The 22,356-nt window shown below is 41.4% G+C and overlaps 1 protein-coding gene across 1 annotated transcript in view; it reads left to right on the top strand.

The window, feature by feature from the left end:
* The window catches only part of IL17RE (interleukin 17 receptor E), a 560,820-nt gene that overhangs the window by 344,199 nt on the left and 194,265 nt on the right, over positions 1 to 22,356 (top strand). The window contains exon 7 of the mRNA XM_044077387.1: positions 21,862 to 21,930. Within this exon, the coding sequence (XP_043933322.1) occupies positions 21,862 to 21,930 (69 nt within the window). The remainder of the gene's footprint in view (positions 1 to 21,861; positions 21,931 to 22,356) is intronic.

The following is a 22,356-nucleotide window of genomic DNA, read 5'->3' as shown; positions in this document are numbered from 1 at the left end:
GTAATTTGTGATCTAGAGTTATTTATTGTATCTATATATTTATTCATTTATTTACTTATTTAAATGGTAAGGCTGCGGTGGTGCAGCGGTTAGTGTTGTTGCCTCACAGCAAGAGGTTCTCCAGTTTGATTCTTGGCTGGAGTGCCTTCTGTGTGGAGTCTGCATGTCCTCTCTGCAGTCAAGTGATGTTTAAAGACATGCAGGTAGGTGTGTGCGTGAATAGGTGTGTCTTCTTTGAAGGTTAGGTGTTGGGCTGGTACCTCAGCACTGTAAAAATCCACTTCCAATCATTAGCAGACTGGAGTTTTGCTGTGGCAACCCCTAACCGCTAAAAGCTGAAAGACATTAGAAGACTTATTTAAATGGTAGTTTGCCAGATGAATCAACTGATTCTTGTGAAAGCTTTTCAACCATAACTAGTGGGTAAAATTTTACCAAATGTACAGTATTTAGTGCTATTAAATAGAAATCCTACCTGATAGTAGCTGACATGGATGTTTCATACCTAGAATAAAAGTTATTTAACCAGGGATGGTTCCTACAGGAGCCAGTGTTGGAGAGCAATTTTATCCAAAGATTAACTTTGATGGAGGCCGTGAGAACATTCTAACAGGTCTCCTACTACTGACATGAAATATGTACGTGCGCGCGCGCGCGCGCGCACACACACACACACACACACATGCATGTGCTTGTTCCTTCATAAAATTTTGTTTTATACAAAGCCAAATATTTCACCAATTCTTTAGGGCACATGTATGCTAGTGGAGGTCAAGAAATTGTGTCCATGTTTTATAAGTTTTAATGTTTGACATACTACCATTCCATTTTCCTACTAGAACCTGTATGAAAATAGTTAAACAGCAGTTAGATTCTGCTGCTTCAGTTCTTGGGAGTCAGCATTCTGAACCCAGCCCCTAGATGCTTGCTTTCTGCCATTTGCATTATCATTTAATTATCATCCTATAGGCAGAGAGTTCCCGCAAGCAGCTGCCATTAGTGGAAGGACATCATATAAGGAAGCCACATATCTAACTCTTACAATAAGAAAGTTATTGCATACCGATGGCTAAGTAAACTACACTGTCTGACTGCCCATAGTAGTATTCCAAACATTTCATTGTAAACTTCAGCAAATGGTAGCATCCTTTTGCCTTAGCAGGTACCTCTAATGACAGTATTCTTTACCAGCAGGATTCACAAGGGTGCCAACAGTAAATTGTCTAGTTCTCATATTTATCGGCGATATGAAATATTTACCCATTGGTAAAAAATTGTCAATATGTTTTCTCAAATTCCACTGTAATTTACTGTTTAACTTGCTAACATCAACTTCAGACTAATATCAGGACTAATAAAATTACAGTGAGAAATTTATATTACCAAGTCAAGTAATGTTTACATATTTAAAGACCTGTTGTCTCCACAAAGATTGTAGTTGTGTTTACTATGGCAGTTGGCACAGTCATACATCTCATTTCAGATTCTTAGCTGTTCCCATATCATTACAGTTTTTAATATTTAATAATTATAATTATACTGCATGACAATACTTTAGAGTACTCAGCTGAGGTGCCTTCAGTCTGGAGTTTTGGAGTCTGCAAATCTTTTTTATATTAGTCTGCCTTTTTTTTAGGGAGGGAGGGGATTCCATTTCCTCATCCCAAAGGGTGAATTGGTGGTCTTGAAAATTGCCCACAGGTATGCATGCCATGTATGACTGTGTGTCTTTGTGTACATCCTGTGATGGGCTGATATCCTGTCACAGTAGCTTTCTGTATCTGATGCCCAGCGACTGCAATGGATTAAGTTGGTAACTGGAGAATGAATGAATGAACAAGTTAATGAATGAATAACTGAACAAATGATTTTTACTGTTTTTTCTGTCACACTAGCATAAAACAAAGTTCTACAGTGGATAAGCACTTTTGGTAAAAACCTTCTTCAGACCCTCACCTATTAACCAACAAATGTTCTATAAAAGAAGTAGTAGCCAATCATCAAGCATCAGGAACAAGCTGGACCAATGAACTTCTCAAACTGAATCAAGCATTTAGCATATCAAGATGACCAATGAGAGACTATCAGAAACAATTTCTTCCAATTAGGAGCATGTCACTCTCAAAGTCATTCAGAATCACAGTAGAACCAATCAACAGAAAACAAGAACAAACTGGTTCAATGAACTAGTCATACTGTACCAGCTATTTAGCATAAAAAGGGACCAATCATCTTTAATCAGGAAGCTTTTTCGCCAATTGGAACCAAGTCATGACTTAAGAAGCTTGTCTTCCAATGTAAATTAGACCTTGACTATTCATATTCATGTGAGGGAAAAGAGCCAGTGAAAACACCCAGTAGAAGCAAAAGGAAACCAAGGAGCAAAATACAATGCCCATGCTGACTTAGATGCAGGCCTTCCTGAATGATAGCATGATTTTTCTTTTCTGTCAGTAAAGTGGCTCTGTTTCTTAGTAGAACTCTGCTTTTCTGATCTAGTGACTGTGCACAGTGATAGTTGCAACCAGCCAATCAAGAAAAATATCTTCAAATGTAAATAAGGCAATATCTATTAGTAATTGCAAGACCAAAGTAACCAATCAACTGTGGTCAAAAACACCTTCTCCTTATATGAAGGGAAAAAAAGTAAGACAACAGAATTCATAGCCCGAATATAGTCAAGTCCGTAATGCAATCAACATGTTACATTAGATCAATTGCAGTTCTTGACAAGGCCTCTTGCTTTTAAAATGGTCTTAAGGGGATAACACCATTACGACCAGGAGGACAATCAGTTCCGAGTTCCATAATCCATTTAGTTTTTTGTAGTTCAGTGTTGTTATGTATATCACCCCTTCTCAAATTCTCTCTTAGCATACATATGGCCATAAAATGAAACCAATGTGTTTTGTTGTTTTTAATATGCTCATATAAGGCATTGGTCTCAACACTGTTATGAATATCAGATAGGTGTCGTAGAATCCATTCTTTAAAAGGTCTATTGGTTTTGCCTACATAGTAGGCTGAGCAGGACATGCAATGGCTACGTAAACAATGTTGGCATTCTTACAAGTAGTTCTTCCATGGATATAGTATTTGAATCCAGTAACTGGATGTACAAAAACATTTTTGTTATAAATGTGTGGACAAGCCTTGCAAAAAACACATTTCCATGTCCCTTTCTGTGCATCAGATGTATCAGTCGGATTTTGTCCATTACCAAAACCATCATTCCATCATAACAACCTTTTTAAATTGTTTCTGTTCTTGTAAGACAAACTGGGGGAATCACCCACTTTGTTCCTGATTTTTGGATTGGAAATCAGAATCCGCCAATATTTCTTGATTATTATCCCACCTACACACACATTATCGGAGCTGTAGGTTAAAGTACATCTCAAATTATTAGTTTGTTGTCTAGGCACAGTCATTCCACTATTTGAGTCTGGTGAGTAGTAGGGACATCCTCTACTCTTAATTAAATCCATTACTTCATTACGCTCCATATGCACTATGTTCCTTTTGTAACCTCTTTTAGTGGAAACAGAGACTAATTTCTTCTGTTCATCCAAGTAATCATCAGTGCGTGTGCACAATTTGGACACTTGTGTTACCTGGTTCTTGACTAGATTGTGAAAGATGTGCCTTGAGTGCATGCTCGTTTCATATAACATATGTTTGTGCCATGTGGGCTTTGTGGCCCCCACACCCCCAACTATGTATACTAACTCCAGGATTGTACTACAATGGGAAAAGGGCATATATGTTTTATTTGCCCAACAGTACTTACATTCAGGGAAATGTTATTCAGTGAAATGAGTTTTCAGTGATTTGAGCTTTAAGCGATTTTTTTGAGGGTGAATTGAAATTCAGTGAAATGAGTTTTCATTGAATCAAAGTAGACCCCCCCTCTCTCTCTCTATATATATATATATATATATATATATATATATATATATATATCTGTGTATATATATATATATATATATATATATATATATATATATATATATATATACATAGCTTTCTCAGCATTGAAGATAGTTCACTAGATGTTTCATCTGTGACATGACTGTATTGTGTTCATTGTGTTTGTTCTTTACCGTCCATTGCCATTGCAGACAAGGTTTAAGGGTTTGAAAAATGTATAGCCTGTGGCCATAAGATTCTGCTGCAGTACCCACACTCCCTCTGTGCCTACTGGTTAGGCATAGTTGAATGCAATGCTTGTGCCTCATTTGGTATACTAGGCCCATATTAAGGCTGTACATGGATATATGGACAAATTAGTTTTAAAAGGCCTTTTTCCTGCCCACCTAGTTGCATTTATCCCTTCTTCAGCCTCCCTTCTACACCTTCTATGTCCCCAGCTGAACTAGTGGAAAATGACAGCAAAAAGAGAAGAAGTAGTAGCAAATAAAATGTCCGTCAAGACCAGGAAATGGTCTCCAGTCCCTTCAGAACCCTTAGATCTGGCACCAAAAATTCTTAGACAAATGGATCAGACTCCTACTCAGAGCTGGTCACTAACACTTCCTCCTCAATTCCCACTGGAACCAGTAAGCCCTTGGCTCCACTCTGTTTTCCATCAAAAGATGCACTGTTTGAGACCACGTTCAGTAGTTTCATCTTCTAGGTCTGTTCATTCATTGCAGACCCTTACAGAGGAAGATGTTGACAGGATGATGCAGAGATTCATAAGAATGCAAATTCCTGTAGGGGTTCTCCTGGCACCATCCACACTGAATGTTTAAAGAACAACTCCAATAACCCCTCAATTAATGTTTCCTGTTCTGGTTCATCCATCAAATACAAGGCCCGCATGTCTGAGCCTGCCAGGAGCACCCCCCATCAGAGCTGACAGTTTTGTCAACTTCAACTCCGACAGTATCCCTTACTCTCTCAACTCTATTGCCTTTGGATTTGGATGAGTCTCTGTGTTGAAGGATCAGTGCCAAGTCTTGAAATGTGGATTCAGCACTGAAACTTTCTGAGCAGTCCCTCCCCCTTGGTGTTTTGGCACTCAATAGGTTGGCTCCATTGTCAACTTCAGATCCGGGGCTCTAGTTCTGAGAGTTGGGAAACCTCTTTGGCCCTGAACTCAGCCTTGGCATTCAAGGTTTTTGAAAAGATTCTTGCCAGGCCAAGAGAAGATGTGCTTTTCTATACAGTCTCCTCCATCCTAACCCCTTTTGGGCACTGCATCTGACTATGCATATCTAGGCACAGTCAGCTTCATTTAGTCTCAGGGCTGCTTACCACATGAGCTCCCAATCTGATTCTGAACCATCTCCAGAAGTCCCATTGAGGCAGGGCCCAAGAAGGCAGGGTTGTAAGAGGAGAAATTTAGATTCCTTCATGGAATGTGTCACAGGAGAGACAGACTTGGATAATAGGGATGGAGTGTCAAGATTGCCTCTGGAGGACTTTACCTTTGGTGACATTTTGGAACTGATGAAACAACGAAGGAGCTGATCCACTAATACACCCCCCCGTGGAGTCTGTTCCTCAAGGATTTTGGCTGGCTGTTCTACTTCCTGGGTAGTTCCACCTGCTGATGCACTTATAGACCTGGTAGCTCAGAAGTCTTGGAAGAATCCTGATACAGCAGAGCCATTTCATAAAAAACTGATAAAATCTTGGTCACACCGAAGGACAAAGCACACTGGAACAATGGACCCCAGCAGATGCTATGGTTGTGGCAGCAGACACTTAAAAGGAACTTTTTGGGGACAGTAAGTCTGTCCATCCTCCTAAGAGGGAATCAAGAACAACACCTTTGGGAAATTGAGGTATGGGTCAGCATCTTTCAGTCAGAGCACTGAACTATCCTACCCACATAACGCATTTCCAGAGGGACTTGATTAAAGAACTTACCAAATCCCTCTCAGGTAACCTACTGACAGACATCCAAAAAAAAAAAAAACAGTGGAGTTCTAGTTGTGGGCATTACAGTCAAAGTTCAACATATCCATGCTGTTTTCTAATGCAGCTGATGGTACGCCTAGAGCAGCAGGAACTGGCATAGTCATCTGCCAGCACACTCGGATGCAATTTTGACTTTGCAGAAGGCATCCAGATGTGCTTCCTTAATGCTACCTTTGATGGTTCCACATTCTTTGGACAAGAAACTTTCACCAGAAAACAAGCTTCTATACCCCTCAGAGAACCTTTTCTAGGAAACAGTAAGAAGATGGTGGTTCAGAAAATTACAAGGGTTCAACCAGGACACTCCTGCAGACAGGTCCTCCTGAGGCAGAGGGGGATCAATTTCAATGGACATCACCTTAGGGGCTGAGGCAGACCACAGAATCAGGGATTTCATTGTCCTTTTTCTGAGAAATTCTTCTAGCACTCCTGAAGGATTGCCCAACTGTAACACTCTGATGGCAGTCAGGGTTGCTTATCCTTGCACCCTCAAGCACTGCAGGCCATCACACTAGATACTTGGGCATGGAGGATAATCTCCAGAGGTGATACAATTCCCTTTGTTTCTCCTTCTATGAATAAAACGAAAAGTAAAGAAGGATTACCACAGTGCCATCTGATCAGATGGAATCTGGAAAAGCAGAAGTCTTAAAGCGGTTTTAAAAAAAAGGGTTATTCAGCAGGTCCCCCCAGACCACTTAGAATCTAGAGTCTATTCCAAATGGCCTTGGAGCCTTTACAAGCCTAGCCCACAGAAATGCCCTGGCATTGTGCTGCCCGACATTAGTTCCCAGTACCTCTTTCAAGTAGAGCCACTGGAGTGATCCCCAGGATGAACTTTCTGTTACCCATTCACTCATCAAGATTTCTTTTGAAGAGGGACAGCGAGGTGTTCTGCTTGACATGTTTGGGAAGTCTGTTCCAGAGCATGGGCAGTCTCTGGATGAGGAACCTGTAACTCCAGCATATTCTGTTGATTGTGGTAATGAGGTTGAGGTCTTTGGACTGTGTGGTGCAGAGTGATTGGGGTTTCTTTAGATGTAGCATTTCTAACAGAGATGGGTCAGATATGGCTTTGTAAGTCAGGCAAAAATTGTCTCTAAGTAGGCAATATGAGACAGAGAATAGCTGGAGTCTTTTGAGTCTGTCCGTGTAGGACATGTTTAATGCCTAGGATCCTCTTCGTGAGGTACATCTGTTGCCTATCCAGCTGTTGCAGTGTCTAGTGAGGTACATGCCAAATGGGGCATTATACTCGATGATTGGCCTAATGAGGGAAGAGTAGAGAGAGACGATGACCTCTTTCTTCCCGGATGCAAAAAGTACAGTTGTGTACACTTACCATGAATGTAGATGTTCAAGTGTATTCACTTTTGCAGTCATCATATTTGGGATATCCTGCCAGGGGTAGCCCTCAGTCAGCCTGAATACTAGAGACGTAATCTTTCTGTGTCAGCTGCTGTCGCTCCAGGACTGACGCCAGGTCATCAGTGGTATAAAAACAGGCAGCCGACACCATTACATCAGTTTTTCTTGCCCTAACTGTCAGGAGTCCCCAATAGGGAGCTAAGTTATGGTGGAAGAACACCACCAGTAGAAAGTAATACAAAAATGTCTTTGTAAGGAGAGAGAGAGAGAGAGAGAGAGAGAGAAGGGGAATGGAGGGAGGGAAACCAGGACTGCAACAGTGAATACACTCGAATGTCTAGATTTATAGTAAGTGTACACAACTGTACTATGTTCTTTGTGTTTCACTGTTGCAGTCATTATATTTGGGTTGATTCCCAAAGCTGAAGAAAAGGGTGGAGGCAGTCAAGAAGAAGGGGGCTAGCTAGGATGCCCTGCAAAACTACGGTGGCAAAGCTGCCCTGGATTTGGAGAAGATAGGCAGGTGGTAATGCTTGGTGAAGGTATGAACAGATGTGCATGTTGCAGCTTCCAGGATGTCCCTGGTTGGGGCACCTCTGAGAAAAGCTGCTGAGGTGGAGGTTGCTCTGGTGGAATGTGTCCTGACCTCCTTTGGAGGTGGTTTCCCATGCTGTTTTTAGCAGAAATGGATGCAGTGTGCTATCCATTTGGAGATTGTTTGGATATGGCCTTGCCCTCTGCTCCTTCAGTGAAGCTGACTAGAAATTGATCAGTTTTTCTAAAAGATTTAGTCCTGTCCAGGTAGAATCTGAGCTGTCTGTGCACATCTAGAGAGTGCAGAATCCTTTCTCCCTTGTTTTGTGCATTAGGGAAAAAGGTGGGACAATGAATGGATTAGTTTAGAGCCACACTGGACACTACTTTAGGCATGAAGGTTGGGTTAGTCCTGAGTGAGACCCTGTCAGCATGGAAAATGATGAAGGACTCTACAGCCATAAGTGCTTTTAACTCTGATACTCTTCTAGCTGAAGTGATGGCAAGAAGCAAGGCTGTCTTTCAAGAGAGAAATTTTAACTCTGCTCAAGCTGCAGGTTCAAAGGGGGGTAGGGTGAGCTTTTCCAACACAAAGTTAAGGTCTCAAGTAGGGGTGGGAGCTCTTCTGGGTGGCCTTAAATTGTTAGCCCCTCTTAGGAATTGTTTGATGAGAGGGTGTGAGAATAGGGGTGACTCTGTGCTGAAATGAGCAGAGATGGCTGAGGCATGACTTTTAATAGAAGAGAAGGATGAGAAGGTTAGACCCATGTGTAGCAGGTCTGCCAGGTAATCCAGGATGAGAAGTAGGGAGGGCTGTGCTGTTCCAGCTCCCTTAGCCTGGATCCAGGTGCAAATTGTTTTCCACTTGTCAGCATAGGATTTTCTAGTACTGGGGGGGGGGGGGGTCTGGCCTCATGTATAACATCTAGAACTTGTTTGCTTAGGCTGGCAGCTTGAAGAGAGGTCAGGGCATAAGCCAGGCTGCCAGGTGGAGGGGCTGCAATTGGGGATGCATGAATTCTCCATTCCTCTGGGTCAGGAGTGTTGGGATCTGAGGTAGGTGCTATGGTGGCAGGGGTGACAGGCTGTGCAGTAGTGGGTACCTGTGCTGGCATGGCCAGTCTGGGGCAATCAGGATTCCCCTCAGTTTTTCCTCCCTTATTTTGAGCAGTACCCTTGAAATGAGTGGTAGAGGGGGGAAATGCATAGACCGAGGGGTTTACCCACTGGAAGTATAGAGCATCCACTTTCCAGGCCTTACTGTGAGGTTCCCTGGTGCAGAATTTGCTGAGCTGATGATTGGAGTGGGAGGCAAAGAGGTCAACCTTTGGAGTGCCCCATTTCTGGGTTACAAGCGTGAAGGTTCTGTGGTCTAGCTGCCACTCGTGGGTCAAGCAGGTTTCTGCTTAAGTTGTCTGCCAGAGAGTTTAGAGATCCTGGCAGGAATTGTGCTAGCAGGTGTAGATGCATGGCTGAGGCCATGTGCCAAAGGGTCAAGGCGAGCCTGCAGAGAGGATAAGAGTAAGTCCCTCCCTGCTTGTTGATATACCACATCACTGTGGTGCTGTCTGTTTTGATCAGTAGAGGCCCCGGGGAGTGTAGGGGTCTGAAAGCTGTCAGGGCATGCTGAACAACTAACATCTCTTTTAGGGTGATGTGCAGATGTATTTGATTTGGGCTCCATTGGCACTGAATGCACCTGCCGTCCAGGTGAGCACCCCAGGCATAGTCTGAAGTGTCTGTGGTGAGGGTCTGGGTGGCGTGGGGTTGTGCAAAGGGAAGCCCCTTGTTGTGGTTGCATGCTGCTGCCCACCAAAGAAAATCTTTCCTTAGACAAGGTATCATTGGTCACAGTTAAACTGATGAAAAAAATAGCACATTATAGGCAAACATATTTTGGAATTTAGTGATCATGCATTCAAGTTTGTTATCATTGAAGTATTAGAATATAGGGCCTGGGGGGTCCTTGGAATCTTCTTTTAGAAAAATAAGAAACATTATGGCAAATCAGGACCAATGCAACAGAATGGCCAGAGTTGACTGAATCCCTGTCTATGACATGTTTTTTAAGGCTAAAAGCTTTGGAGAGATAATTAAATAGTTTTAAAATGTATAATTATTTATAATATTCAATTTTATTTTATATTATGTGAGTGGATATAATGTATTTGTACTACTGTTTCTTTAAAAAGAATGGTAATGGCTTTGTGTCAGACAGTGACTTTCATTGGTTATTTTATTGGAGGCGTGGCTGTAGTGGACTTTAAAATCTCATTCAAAAAATGCAATGTTGTTCTGAGGAAGTTTCTGATTGGGCAGAGATGAAAGCATTTAAGCTATTATTTCTTCATCCATAAGGAAAGCCATTTTTTTATTCACAAGGACAGTGGGATTGTGGATATTTCAACAAAGCATTTGGTGTTCGTGCACAAGATCCAGCACTGGTATTGTGTGTATCTGCTTTTAAACTGCTATTTTACCTTGGATTAAAATTTTTTGAGTATTGAGTCTACCTTCAGGGTGCTATTTTATTCAAGGTATCATTGGTATAAGAGTTTCCAGGTCTTGAGAGTGCTGACACCAAAGGCTTTTTAGGTACCATTGTAGTTTCCTCATATGCAGTCTGGCATATGGAATGAATAAAATGCAAGATGCCATGAATCCTAGAGCTTGCAGGATTTTCCTTGCAGATAAATGGGTTCTGGTGACTAGTAGAGAGAAGTAGTCTGTCAGGTAGGCTTGTTTTTCTGGAGTCAGGAATGCCATCTGGGATGCTGTGTCCAGGCTTGTATCCAGGCTTGCTCCAAGGAATACAGTTTTTTTGTGTGGGGACTAGTTTTGATTTCTTTTTATTAATAGTGTACCTCAGGGAGGTCAGTAGGTCCTTTACAAAAGTGTACCTCAGGGAGGTCAGTAGGTCCTTTACAAAGGTCAGGTGCTGAAGCAGCTTTTCCTGATTGCCTGAAACAGGCAGTCATCTAATGATGGGTAAATCTGAATATTTCTTTGTCAGCAAAAAGCAATGGCAGGAGCCAGACATTTTGTGAAAACTCTGAGAGCAGTGTATAAGCCAAAGGGAAGTGCAGAGAACTGAAAGTGCATAGATCCTGCCCTGAAATGTAGGTATTTCCAGCATGATTCCCGATTGGGATGTGTAGGTAGGCCTCTTTTAGGTCTAGGGTGGCTAACCAAGCATCCCTGGAAAGCATAAGAAGAAGCTGCTGGAGGATGAGCATTTTGAATTTTGGTATCACCAGAAAGGTGCTTAGAATGGATAAATTGAAGATGGGGTGCCATGTGCCCTCTTTTCTGGGTACCAGTAAGAGTCTGGAGTAGAAACCTTGGCCTATCTGTTCTGCAGGAACATGCTGTACTGCCCTCATGGAGAGCAGGGAAAGGACTTGGTTTTTGGCCTCTGCTCACTGGTTTGGAGGAAGATCTGGGAACCCTTTTGGGGTTGGCAGTGTGTGGAAATAAAATTTGTATCCCTGGGACACTATGTTGAGGACCCAGCAGTCGTTGGTAATGGTGGCCCAGTTGCTTGCATGGAAGGAGAGTTTTCCTCCTAGGGGCATGGGCAGGTGGGTAGAGGGAGGGGTGGAAGTGTAAAGTCATTGCGAGGTCTTACCATAAGGGGCAGGCTTTGCACTCCCTGTTTTTGCAGAGGAGGAACTCCATTGCTTAGATTTCTGCATTCCCTGGGGCTGTTGTCAGGTGGGTCTGCTTCCCCTGAGTCTGGGTTGAGCTGGCCTGGAGGAGGCAGAAAAGGACCAGTGCTTGGAGGGGCAATGCCTACTGAACCTCGGTGGCTGGACCTGTAAAAAGTCTTTAACTGTCTGCATAGATTAAGCTTTTTCTTCTATCTTTTTAAGACCTCTTCTGCCTTGGTGCCAAATAAGTTGTCCTGTAATTTGGATTTGACATGGTCTGGCAAGGTCTGTTCCTTAAGCCAAACATGCCTTCTAAGGACAGAACCAGTGACTGCTGAACTGCAAGATGCCTCTAGGGTGTCAAAACCACATTGTAAGGTGTGCTTAGTTACTTGACTTGCAGAATGCATTAACTCTTGTAACTCTTTATTTTCTGCACAAAATGGAAAAGTAGATATTTTTTGTTTGAGGAGTTCCATGGTATGCTGCTGATATTTCAGCTTGTGGAACTGACAATTTAACACTCTGATATGAAGAGTAGCAGAGGTATATGCTTTTTTACCCCATCTGTCTAGTGCTCGGGAATCCCTATCTGAGAGGGTGGAATTCTTAGCTGAAGCTGCTTTTATTCCTCTAGGTCCTTGAGAGATGACCTCGGGATCAGCAGTAGGATTTTTAAAATGAAATTTGTGAGAGTCAGGGACTCTATAATATCTGTCAGGTTTCCTGGCAGCAGAAGAGAGGATGTCAGGAGTCAAACTGGATTCCATAAAAACATCATCAACAACATCCAGGACAGGAGGAATGGCCAGAGGTCTGTGCTGTGGTAGATTTAAGAATTCCCTGAATCTCTTTTTTGACTGAGGATAGTACTGACATTCCCATTGGAATGCTCCCTTAAAGTATGGAGGGTTTCCCCAAAGGGAAAGTCCTCGGGTGGAGAGACTGAAGAGATGGATTCCTCTGCATCAGAATCCTCATAAGCAGAGAGGGGTTGCATATCTTCATATTCAGATGCAAAAGAGTCATCGGACTCCTCTTCAGATAAAGCTACTGGGGACAAGTCTCTTTTTCTTTTGGAAGAGGTAGTCTGGCTTCCCCTAATAGGCATTATAAGGTCTTCCGCCATTTTAAGTATTTGAGACTGAGGCAAGGAAGCAGGTGCCTGAGCTTGGGTCGTCGTTTTTTTGTGTGTGGTTCGTACCCTGGGCCTTAGAAACTCTCTAGTTTTTGAAAGAACTGAAGATGCGAGAGAGAGAGGTCATCAGTCTGTGTCAATTATCTGTAGTGTGAAGTACTTCCCCAGAATCCAGTGCCTGCTCAGCAGCTCCTGACCCATCCAAGGTAGAGACATCTGCAGGATCCTTAGTCAAAGAAGTCTCGTGGCATACCAGACTCCGAAAGGGTCTCAGTAGCAGCCTGCAAATCCACAGAAACTGGCATCAGGGGCTGCAAAAGCACCTCACCGAGGAATGGAGAACTGATGACTAGCTTAACAGAAGTGTCGTTGGCAGTTTTGGACCTGCGCGGTCTGTCTCTGTCTTTATCCTTATGTTTTTTCTGAAGATCAGTAGTCAGATGGCTTACTGAAGCCATATCAGAATTTGAGGACTGAGAGCAAAAATATCTAGCTACAATAAGGGCCCGACAACATAAAGTTTTGGCGTTGAACAAAGCACAAAAGCGACAGTGGGGGACATCGTGGTCTGGGCCTCAACAGGTGACACAGTAAGAATGGAAGTCTCAGTGTGGTATTTGCTTTCCACAGGCAAGACAATTGTTAACTTTTTCTGACATTGGTTAGAGCAAGAAAAAAGGCTCGCCAATGGGGTACTTAGCTTTATAAGACTTCAACTTCAATTCGGAAATGAAAACTCAGCTAGCGGCTGACCGGCACTCATGCAAACTACTTCTGCTTCAGACTCCTTGGCAAGAAAGACTGATGTAATGGCATTAGCTGCCTTTTTTTATACCACTGACAACCTGATGTCAGTCCTGGAGCAACAGCAACCAATGCAGAAATCCTACGCCTCTGGTATTTGGGCCAACTGAGGGCTACCCCTGGCAGGATAACCCAGATGTGATGACTGCAACAGTGAAACACAAAGAACATCCCTTGGTAATGAGATGTGCCACATAATAGGACTTTCTGACCACAGTGGCAATGTGGTGGTCGAAGGAGAGGTTGCTGTCAACCTGCATCCCCAGATCTCTTATAACGCCTTCAGTGTTCAGTGGGCTCCCATCGATGTGGTAATTAGTGGGAACTGAGTTTTTACCAAGTTTCAACACCAGTCATTGGTCTCAGTGAGGCCTTTCTGTAGGATGGCTGCATTACTTGGGGAGTGAATAATGGCTCCCAGCTTGCAGTTGTCTGCAAGCTTGGTCAACCAGAGTCCCTTTGTGTTGGCGTGGACTTCTGAGAAGTAGATGCTGAACAGGAGAGGACCCAGGACTGATCCCTGTGGGACTCCACTCATGACTGGTCAGCAGTCTGACTTGGAGTCTACTACTTTCACACTGTGTGTTCTATCTATGACTCAATTTGCAACCCACCTAGTGATATAGGGGTTGATGCCTAGTTTGATGAGTTTATCAATAATTCCCCACCTCCACCCCAGAATGGAAGTATCCATGGTTACTATGGATGTGGGGAGTTGTGGAGAAAAGGCCTGACTTTCCAGGACAGCTGTTCTCAGTCCGTGTTTAAAGCAGACAAAGTTCTGGATGGTCACAGTTTAGTCCCTTCTACCTCTTCGGAGGAAGGATTATTCTATGTGCTATATAGAGCTCCATGATGTCTACTACCATATTAACATAATGAGGCAATCCAGGAGATTTCTGCATTTCTGGCTGAGAGCCAACCACTTCCCTTTCAGAGCACTGCCCTTAGGTCTCACTACAGCTCCCTGGATGTTCCCCAGATGCACAGCAGTGGTTGCAGCTTATCTCAGACTGCTAGGGTTCTGGGTGTTTCCATATTTAGATGATTGGCTCCTCACCACTCCAGCTAGGGATCTTCTAGTCCAGGACAGGACTTCTTCCTCCAAATTGTTCAGAAATTGGGAATCACAGTTAATAAAGTGAAGAGTCAATTGGCACCCACACAACAGACAGAGTTCATCAGATACCACCTAAATATGAGCAATCAGTTAGCCAACCTTCCAGAGTCCAGGATTGTATCCTTGCATCAGGTAACCTTTCAGGTTCTCCAACACCCCTCGCAAGACTTATTCTGTGACACCTAAGGCTGATGGCTTCGACAATAACATAGGTTACCCTAGCCAGATAATACATGAGAGTTCTTTAATGGACCCTTTCTGTACAATGGTCCCAGTTTTCACATCCCAGCTATGCTCAGATTCATCTGACACCCATTTACAGGTATCACATCAGATGATTGATGTCCTGGAAAGTCAGGCCTTTTCTCCATAACTCCCCACAGCCATAGTAAACATGGATAATTCCATTCTGGGGTGGAGGTGAGGAACTTTGAAGGAAAGATGGTCTAAGGTTCATGGTTGCACATGAAGGCCAGTCTCCACATCAGTGGCCTGGAAATGAGAGCAGTTCTCCTAGCACTGCCCATTTTACAAGAGTCTGTCACCAAGGGTGTCATCTCCATCCAGGCAGACAGCATGGTAGTTGTCTGGTATATCAACCCTGTTCACATCCTTTATGCCAGGGTGCCATGACAGTGTGGCAGTGTGTGATGTCTTCCCATCACTTTCTCATAGCGATGCATATCCTGGAGACTTACAGTGCATCAGTGAAAAATTGAGTAGATTCATCCTTCCCATGAGTGGTCCCTCAATCAAGCAGTGGCAAATCAACTCTCCATCCACTGGGGTCAACCATTTTGTGATTTTTTTTTTTGCTTTGTGCATAAACAAGTACAGCAATTACTTTGCTCCAATCCCTATGCAGAGACCATTGCCAAGAGATGATATAGTCATAATTGGCTATGAGGTCTCCTATATGCTTTTATCCCTTTTCCTCTAATAACAAAGTTTATTCAGAAAGCAGTAAGGTACAAGGCAAGGTAATCCTCATTGCTCCTTTTTGACCCAAAGTTTGGTTCCCCTTCCTCTGGTTTTATGTAGTATATCCTCATTAGGTGTTGAACTACCATTCAGATCTTCTAACTCACCCATCCAAGCAGCCTCTCCCAGATCTAGAGACAGTGAAGCTAACCTCATAGTTCCTCCAATTTAATAGTGCCCAGAGATACCATCTTTCCACTCAGGTGGTTCATATTTTGTCAGCTTCACAAAATTTGAGAACCAGGAATGTTTACTGAGTAAATTGAAGAGATTTTCAATCTGGGCAGCCTGTAAAGGAATAAATCATTTTTCAGCATGTCTCCCTCCTATTCTAGACTTCTTGTCAAATCTTTTCCAAAAACAGTTATAGCTTTTCAACAATCAAGTTACAAATAGTGGCTATTTCCAGTGTCCATATTGGACACAATCAGACTGCTATAGCACACTAAAGATTTCAAAGTCGTTTCTGAAAGGACATTCTTACTGACACCCCCCTAGAAGGGATCCAATCCATCCATGTGACATAATTATCATGCCTCAAGCATTAACAAAACCTCCCTTTGAATCCACAGCAATGGCAGATGTAAAGTGCCTTTCTTTGAAGACCAGCTTCCTGGTAGCCATCACTTCGATGAAAAGGATCTAAAAGTTGCAATCACTTACTTGTAAACCTGCTTACTTGATCTTTCATAAGGACTGGGTTTCTTTGAGAACACATCCTACATTTATTCCAAAAGAGGCATCCGAAATGAACCTTAATTAAACCATTAATTTACCAGTACTCTTTCCAAATTTTTCTAACAAAGAGAATATACTCTGCATTTATTAAATGTTTACAGACAACTTGGATTTTATCTCCACAAGACTGAAGATTATAGGAGATCTGATTAGCTTTCTCTAGAGCCAAGTTAAGACAGAGTGTTTCTAAAGTCACACTGTCAAGATGGCTTTCAAAAAGTATATTTTTTTGTTTACAAAAAGTTGTATTTTTTGAACCAAGAGCTCATTCAACAAAGGCTGCTGCTACTTCTGCCTTTATACATAGAGCTCCTATCCACTAAATCTCTACTGCAGCAACTTGGTCCATGGTCCACACATTCATATCCCATTACAAGCTACATGTACAATCAAGATGCTGCACATCGTTTGGATCCACCATTCTCATGAATATCCTTCCTGATACCTCTCAGTTATTTTTGGTAGCTAGGGAATCTGTCCCAGAGGTTGAATCAGGCAAAAAGAGACAACAATGGATATGAGAGTTATGTATTCACCATTACAATAGATCCATGTTGTCTTTTTGTGTGGTTCAGCATCCCTCCCGCCTTGCCTTTCCTCTTCCTCATTTCTCTTTGACTGAATGCGCCTAACCAGGACCCTTGTCATTATACAGTCAGTTGGTTGCAGCCTTTCTGGGTTATATTCTGATACAGATTATCAGGTATTGCTTTTCAGGAGATAATGAAAAGCTGTTTAAGTAGGTAAACTTGATCTGAGGTATTTAGAGGAAGTGAGGCAGTTTGGGTAGGGGAGGAGTTAGAGCCCTGGATCCATAGCTACTAAAAGGTGCCAAGGTCAGAGCCAGTCAGATCAGATATCCCAAAGGATGAACAGGATGAAAAGATGACAACACACATCTGTTATTATGGTGAGTACACAAGTCTATCTTTCTGACCATTTTATCTGACTCTCTTTTTTACTTTTATGACCTCACTTATGACCCCCATTTAAAAAAAAATGACACCACCATCTGCATCCATTTCTATGAGGATGAGCATCAAATTCACTCCCAGGTTTGGCGAGAGCCCCATAGTCCACTCAGTCCCAGCCTGGAATAAACTCTGAATTGCTCATTCATTCCATTATTCATTCTACTCAGAAGTGAGGCTCAGCTGTTAGGGGGGTGGCATATTGTGCCAGTCATGCTATATTCCTTCCCTGTTGTGGCCTGACTCCATATCCCTGCAGTGGCTGGAAGCTACACAAATACTGCTACACGAGTGAAACCTGAGGTGGGCTAACAGCCCCCCTCTTCTTAGTAGGTACACCAGGCCAAAAAATGGTAACATAATTAACATAACGTTTGCCTACTGATAGCATATAACTGTTTCCATTTCCAGTAGGATAGTGGGATACTACTCGAAGACACAACTTTAATACACTGCATGACAAAATGATACAAATATAAACACCTTGGTTTCAACAAAACAAAAAATCAATATTATAGATTTACAGGAAAATCTTTCAAAAATTAAAATAAATATGTATCATTTTTGTTTCTAATGGAGTGCCAGACTACATTAAAAGTTAATCTAGCAATGTATGAAACCATACAGAATGACAAAAAAAACAGCACCCAGTTGGCTACATAAAACTATTGATGATTCATAAAAATAAAGATTAATTTTCCTATAATCATGGAAAAAAACAACAGCATTTTTCAGAATTATACTCCATGATTCTCAGCTGCAGAATATACTTAGCTCATGATGGCAGGTATAAAGTCGCATAATGAACTCTACTAAATAGGAGTGTTACTCCAGTGACATCTCATGTAATTCCAGACAGTGACCCCCAAAAGCAAGTTAACAGATGTTTTTCTTAACTCTGTCATCATATACCTGTACCCTTATGACAGCTCATAAGGAAAAATGCTAATAAGAAAACTGGGTATAAAAACGCAATTCTGCTACCTAAAAATATTATTGCATCTTAGTCCTGAATGACAAGGTAACATAATGCTTTTTGTCAGTATATAGACTTCAGGTCTTAGCCTAAACACAGTAAAAGAAATGTTGTCCTGCTGGTAAAATATTTATGATTCTTTTTTTATTTTGATGTAACATAGGTTCAACAAAACAATCTGGATATGGGTTGTATTTCACTATAGCTAGCAGAAATTCTGCCCCCAGAAATAATGGAAACTGACTATAATGCTATTCAACAGCTTGGCATTTTAATGGGCATGTAGGGCTGTTTGCCAAGACTGTCAATATATGATTCTCTCTGAAACAAACTAATACTATGTAGTAAAAATGTTTAGACAACAAGAATCTATGCTTGCATATGTAAGCCATATTCATGTTGTGTTTTCAGGCACAGACGTTATATAACTGTGTGTTGATTTCTGAGCGCCATGTCACAATTTAATTAATGCTTTCCTTTTTTTCCATTAATGATATTTCAAGTGCTAGAAAGAAACATATTCAGGGGCATAGAAACAGTGGGTTCACAACATTTAGGTATGATTTTATGAGTAAAATATTTTCCTCTGTGAGAGGAAGTAAAAATGTCTATGTTTGTGATGAACAGCTTGAAAGGCAAACCATTAGTTGTGTCTTCATTGTGTTTCTTGAAATACAACACAACTTCAGCTTGTTTCACACACATACTGGGCCTGATACCAGAAGAGCTGCTTTTGATGTAAATCTGTATTCCATCTGAGTAAAGTTACTTAGACTTGGGAGGAACTTTTTCACTATCTTGCCAACTGTCTCAATGGAATGGGAGAAGTTTTTACTTCTGTGACAAGTTTTTTCTCTGAATATGTTAGAAGAGTACTCAAGATTTTTTAGTATGTAAACAAGCCCCCCTGTACCACACCTTCCCTTGTCAAAACTGGCACACTGACAGACTTCTGACATTTCATATCAAAACGTCTGAAAGTCCCAATAGTAGAAAGTTAAACCCAAGATGGCACTCTGTTAAACATTGCCCCCTCCACCCCACTCTGCACAGAAACACTAAGAAATATGTGAATTTTGCATTGTCTGGATGTGAATGTCCATAGATAATAAATTTATAAAAAGAGAAGCTACATCAATGAACAGTTACATTCAAGTCCTTCTTGTTCTAATAACTTTACCCACACAACCACGAATGCATTGTGTTCTAGATCAGCATGTATTACAAATAAAATGGACTTCCTGCCTCTAAACTGTACAGTATTGGAAACATTTAGCAAGGCATACTTGTTCCTTCACAATTAAATTTAAAATACAATACTATAAAAATACAGAGCCGGGATATTACAAAGTATATGGCTTTGCACAGAAATGTCTAAGCAGATTCTCAGTGTAGGTGCCTAGTTAGCAGTTTATCGTAAGGAATATGGCTCCTAGTCTGTAAGTGAGAGGTTTTGTGACACTTTGCAAATGCAAAAGGCCAATTCCCACTGAAGCAGTAGTAGCATCAATACTGTAACCCAGCACTGATGCATTGTCTCTAGTTAGCAAGTCATTATTTGCAGTGTATGAGCCCATCCTCAATCCTTGAATGATAACAACAATCAGATTAACATTCTAAGAACTAATAATGATCCAACTTTGTCCCCAGCAAGTCTGGAGGTTAAGTGGAACAGAGAAACCATCAGTTTACACCTGATGAGGAATAGTGGCCCTTAGTCAGGGCCAACATTGATCTAGCATACTGACACTACAATAAGAGTTGAAAGCTAGTCAGTTATCATAATTATAGATCACCCGCTACAACAAAAAGTCCATGCTGCACAGACCATTTATTTTTAAACTGTGTGGACCTCCTTTTCCTTGTGGCTATCTGTTTTTGTATTAGTTTTGTGAAAAACTGAAAGGCTGCCAGCCCAGCTAGATAGAATTTTGTAGATAATTCTATGTCATTGTAAATATAAATATAATCCACAGGCTGTTTTACAAATGTAAGAAAACTAAATGTACGAAAAACTGTGTTATATGTTCTGAACTTCAAAAATGTAACCACAGTGCACCCTGCTGGAAGAAAGCTGATAAAGTAAATCATTTTATGACTGTTTGATCTCAAAGCTCGGAGACAGGATGTCTGGATGAAGGAATTCCTTCTATTGTTTTGAGACCAAAGTTAATTACAAGGTTTTTACAAGTATAATGTATTTTATTGCTGTGGCTTCCTGGCCAGGTGGAAGCTTACTAAGAAAACTAAGAAATGTAAATTTAGAGTTTCTGGTAGGCAGGGAACCAGAGAAGTGTCAAAAATAATGTCATCTAAAATGAGTCAGCAGTGATGTATTATCAATTTAAGAGATCTGAGAGAAAAAGGGATATGATTTTGCATTTGTCTTCAGAACTGACATCACAAGCACTCTGCCTTTGCTCTTTATGTATGTAAGTTATTTAGAACATTGTTTCTCTTAGAAATAGATAGAAAATAGTAAGATTAGACTAGCTGTTTTCTATATTTATGTCAGACTATCCTACAATATTGTTTTAAAGTCTCTGTGTCTGAACTCTTGACTAGCATTGTGTTAAATTGAGGAGATTTGTCTTGTGTTTTTATTATTTATTATTAAATATTTTTTAAACCTTTCAACTGTGGCTGTTTTTTGTAGAGATAATTTAAGCTCTAGAGTACTTGCATGTGTTTAGTGATACTGTGCTAAACCACTCCAATAGCCTTAAAAGTTCTGGTCACACTTACTAATCGGATAACAGTATTATTACACAGCAAAATTGGTCACCCTTTGGGAAGGGCCTTATAGTATCTGATAAGTAGGGGCTCTGGTGGCAGTGGATTACTAACTTATAGCCTGGGCAGAAGGGGTACACCTGGTGAGCCTGTGCCAGCCTTCCCCAGGAGTGTCTGTGTGTTTGTATATAAATCATATCTCGAAGTGTGTGTGTGTGTGTGTGTGTGTGTGTGTGTGTGTGTGTGTGTGTGTGTGGGTGTGGGTGGGTGTGGGTGTGGGTGGGTGTGGGTGTGTGTGTGTCAGCTACTTGAGCAGGGAAACGAAGCACTGGTTGGACAGAGGCAGTGCTGGGAGGCCTTGGCTTGGAACCCTGGCTAAGAACTCCACTCTATAGCTGTGCCAGTGGGGGGGATCTGGAGAGGAAAGGAGAAACCAGCCCCAGACTGTGATCTCTGTGTGCTCTTAAGGGAAATTGTACTTTACTGTGTGTGTACTTGTTATCCTTCCCAATGTGCATGCCCCTCACTGGTGCTAGTGGTGAAGATTGAGGCTCCCTGATTACTGGGCCAGTGCACAGGCATCACAAATTTGCTCAGTTATAGCTGGGATATGGTATGTGCTATAGAGGACTGAAAATGGAAAAAAGCTACATTTAATTTGAAAAATCAGTCGGTACATAGAAAATAGTACAGTTAAGATGTGAGTTTCTGTTTCTTTGTAACCCCAATATTTTAGTTCATTATAAGTAGTGTATTATCTTTGATATTTGCATGCTTCACTCCTTATCCTCTGAACTATTTCTATCTCAGTAGATATTAGAGAAATTAGATGATTTCTGGTGTGGCAGAGTAGAGCTTGATAAAAAAAATAATAAAGTTATGAAAAAACATTAATATTGTGTTTTCTCTGTTTTTCTTAGATTGACACGTCACATTCACTGAGTGCAGTTTTATCTTATGAATTCCTTCTCCCTTGCCTTTGTCTTGAGGTAATTGAACAACTATGAATGTATGTTGCATTTTCCATTTCTGTATATATCGAGTTCTGTACCCACACTTCTGCATGTCTCTGCCGCTACAACATTTCACCATCATGCAAAGTAGATAAGGGGCTACATTCAACTGCCTGCCAGAATTATAAGTCATCTGTGATCATTGTCTACCCACTGTGCCTTTGAGGTGTTCTAGAAAGATTTCTTTGTTATGCAACAAGAAAAAAAAAAAAAATAAAAAAAGTAAAAAAAAAAAAAAAAAAAAAAAAAAAAAGCTATCTATCTGACACGAATTAAGTGGGTGCAACATGACATCAATAAACCAGATAACTTTCACAGCATAAGTTTGACTGGTTTAGGTTTTTGTTTCCTCTATTCCTGTTATACAGATGCATGGCTCATGCAATGTTTAAGTGGGGGTGA

Source organism: Protopterus annectens, chromosome 7.part0 (genome assembly GCF_019279795.1).
Source record: "Protopterus annectens isolate FY-2018-M chromosome 7.part0, PAN1.0, whole genome shotgun sequence".
Classification (NCBI taxonomy): Eukaryota; Metazoa; Chordata; order Ceratodontiformes; family Protopteridae; genus Protopterus; species Protopterus annectens.
This window is presented reverse-complemented; position numbering and strand designations above follow the sequence as displayed.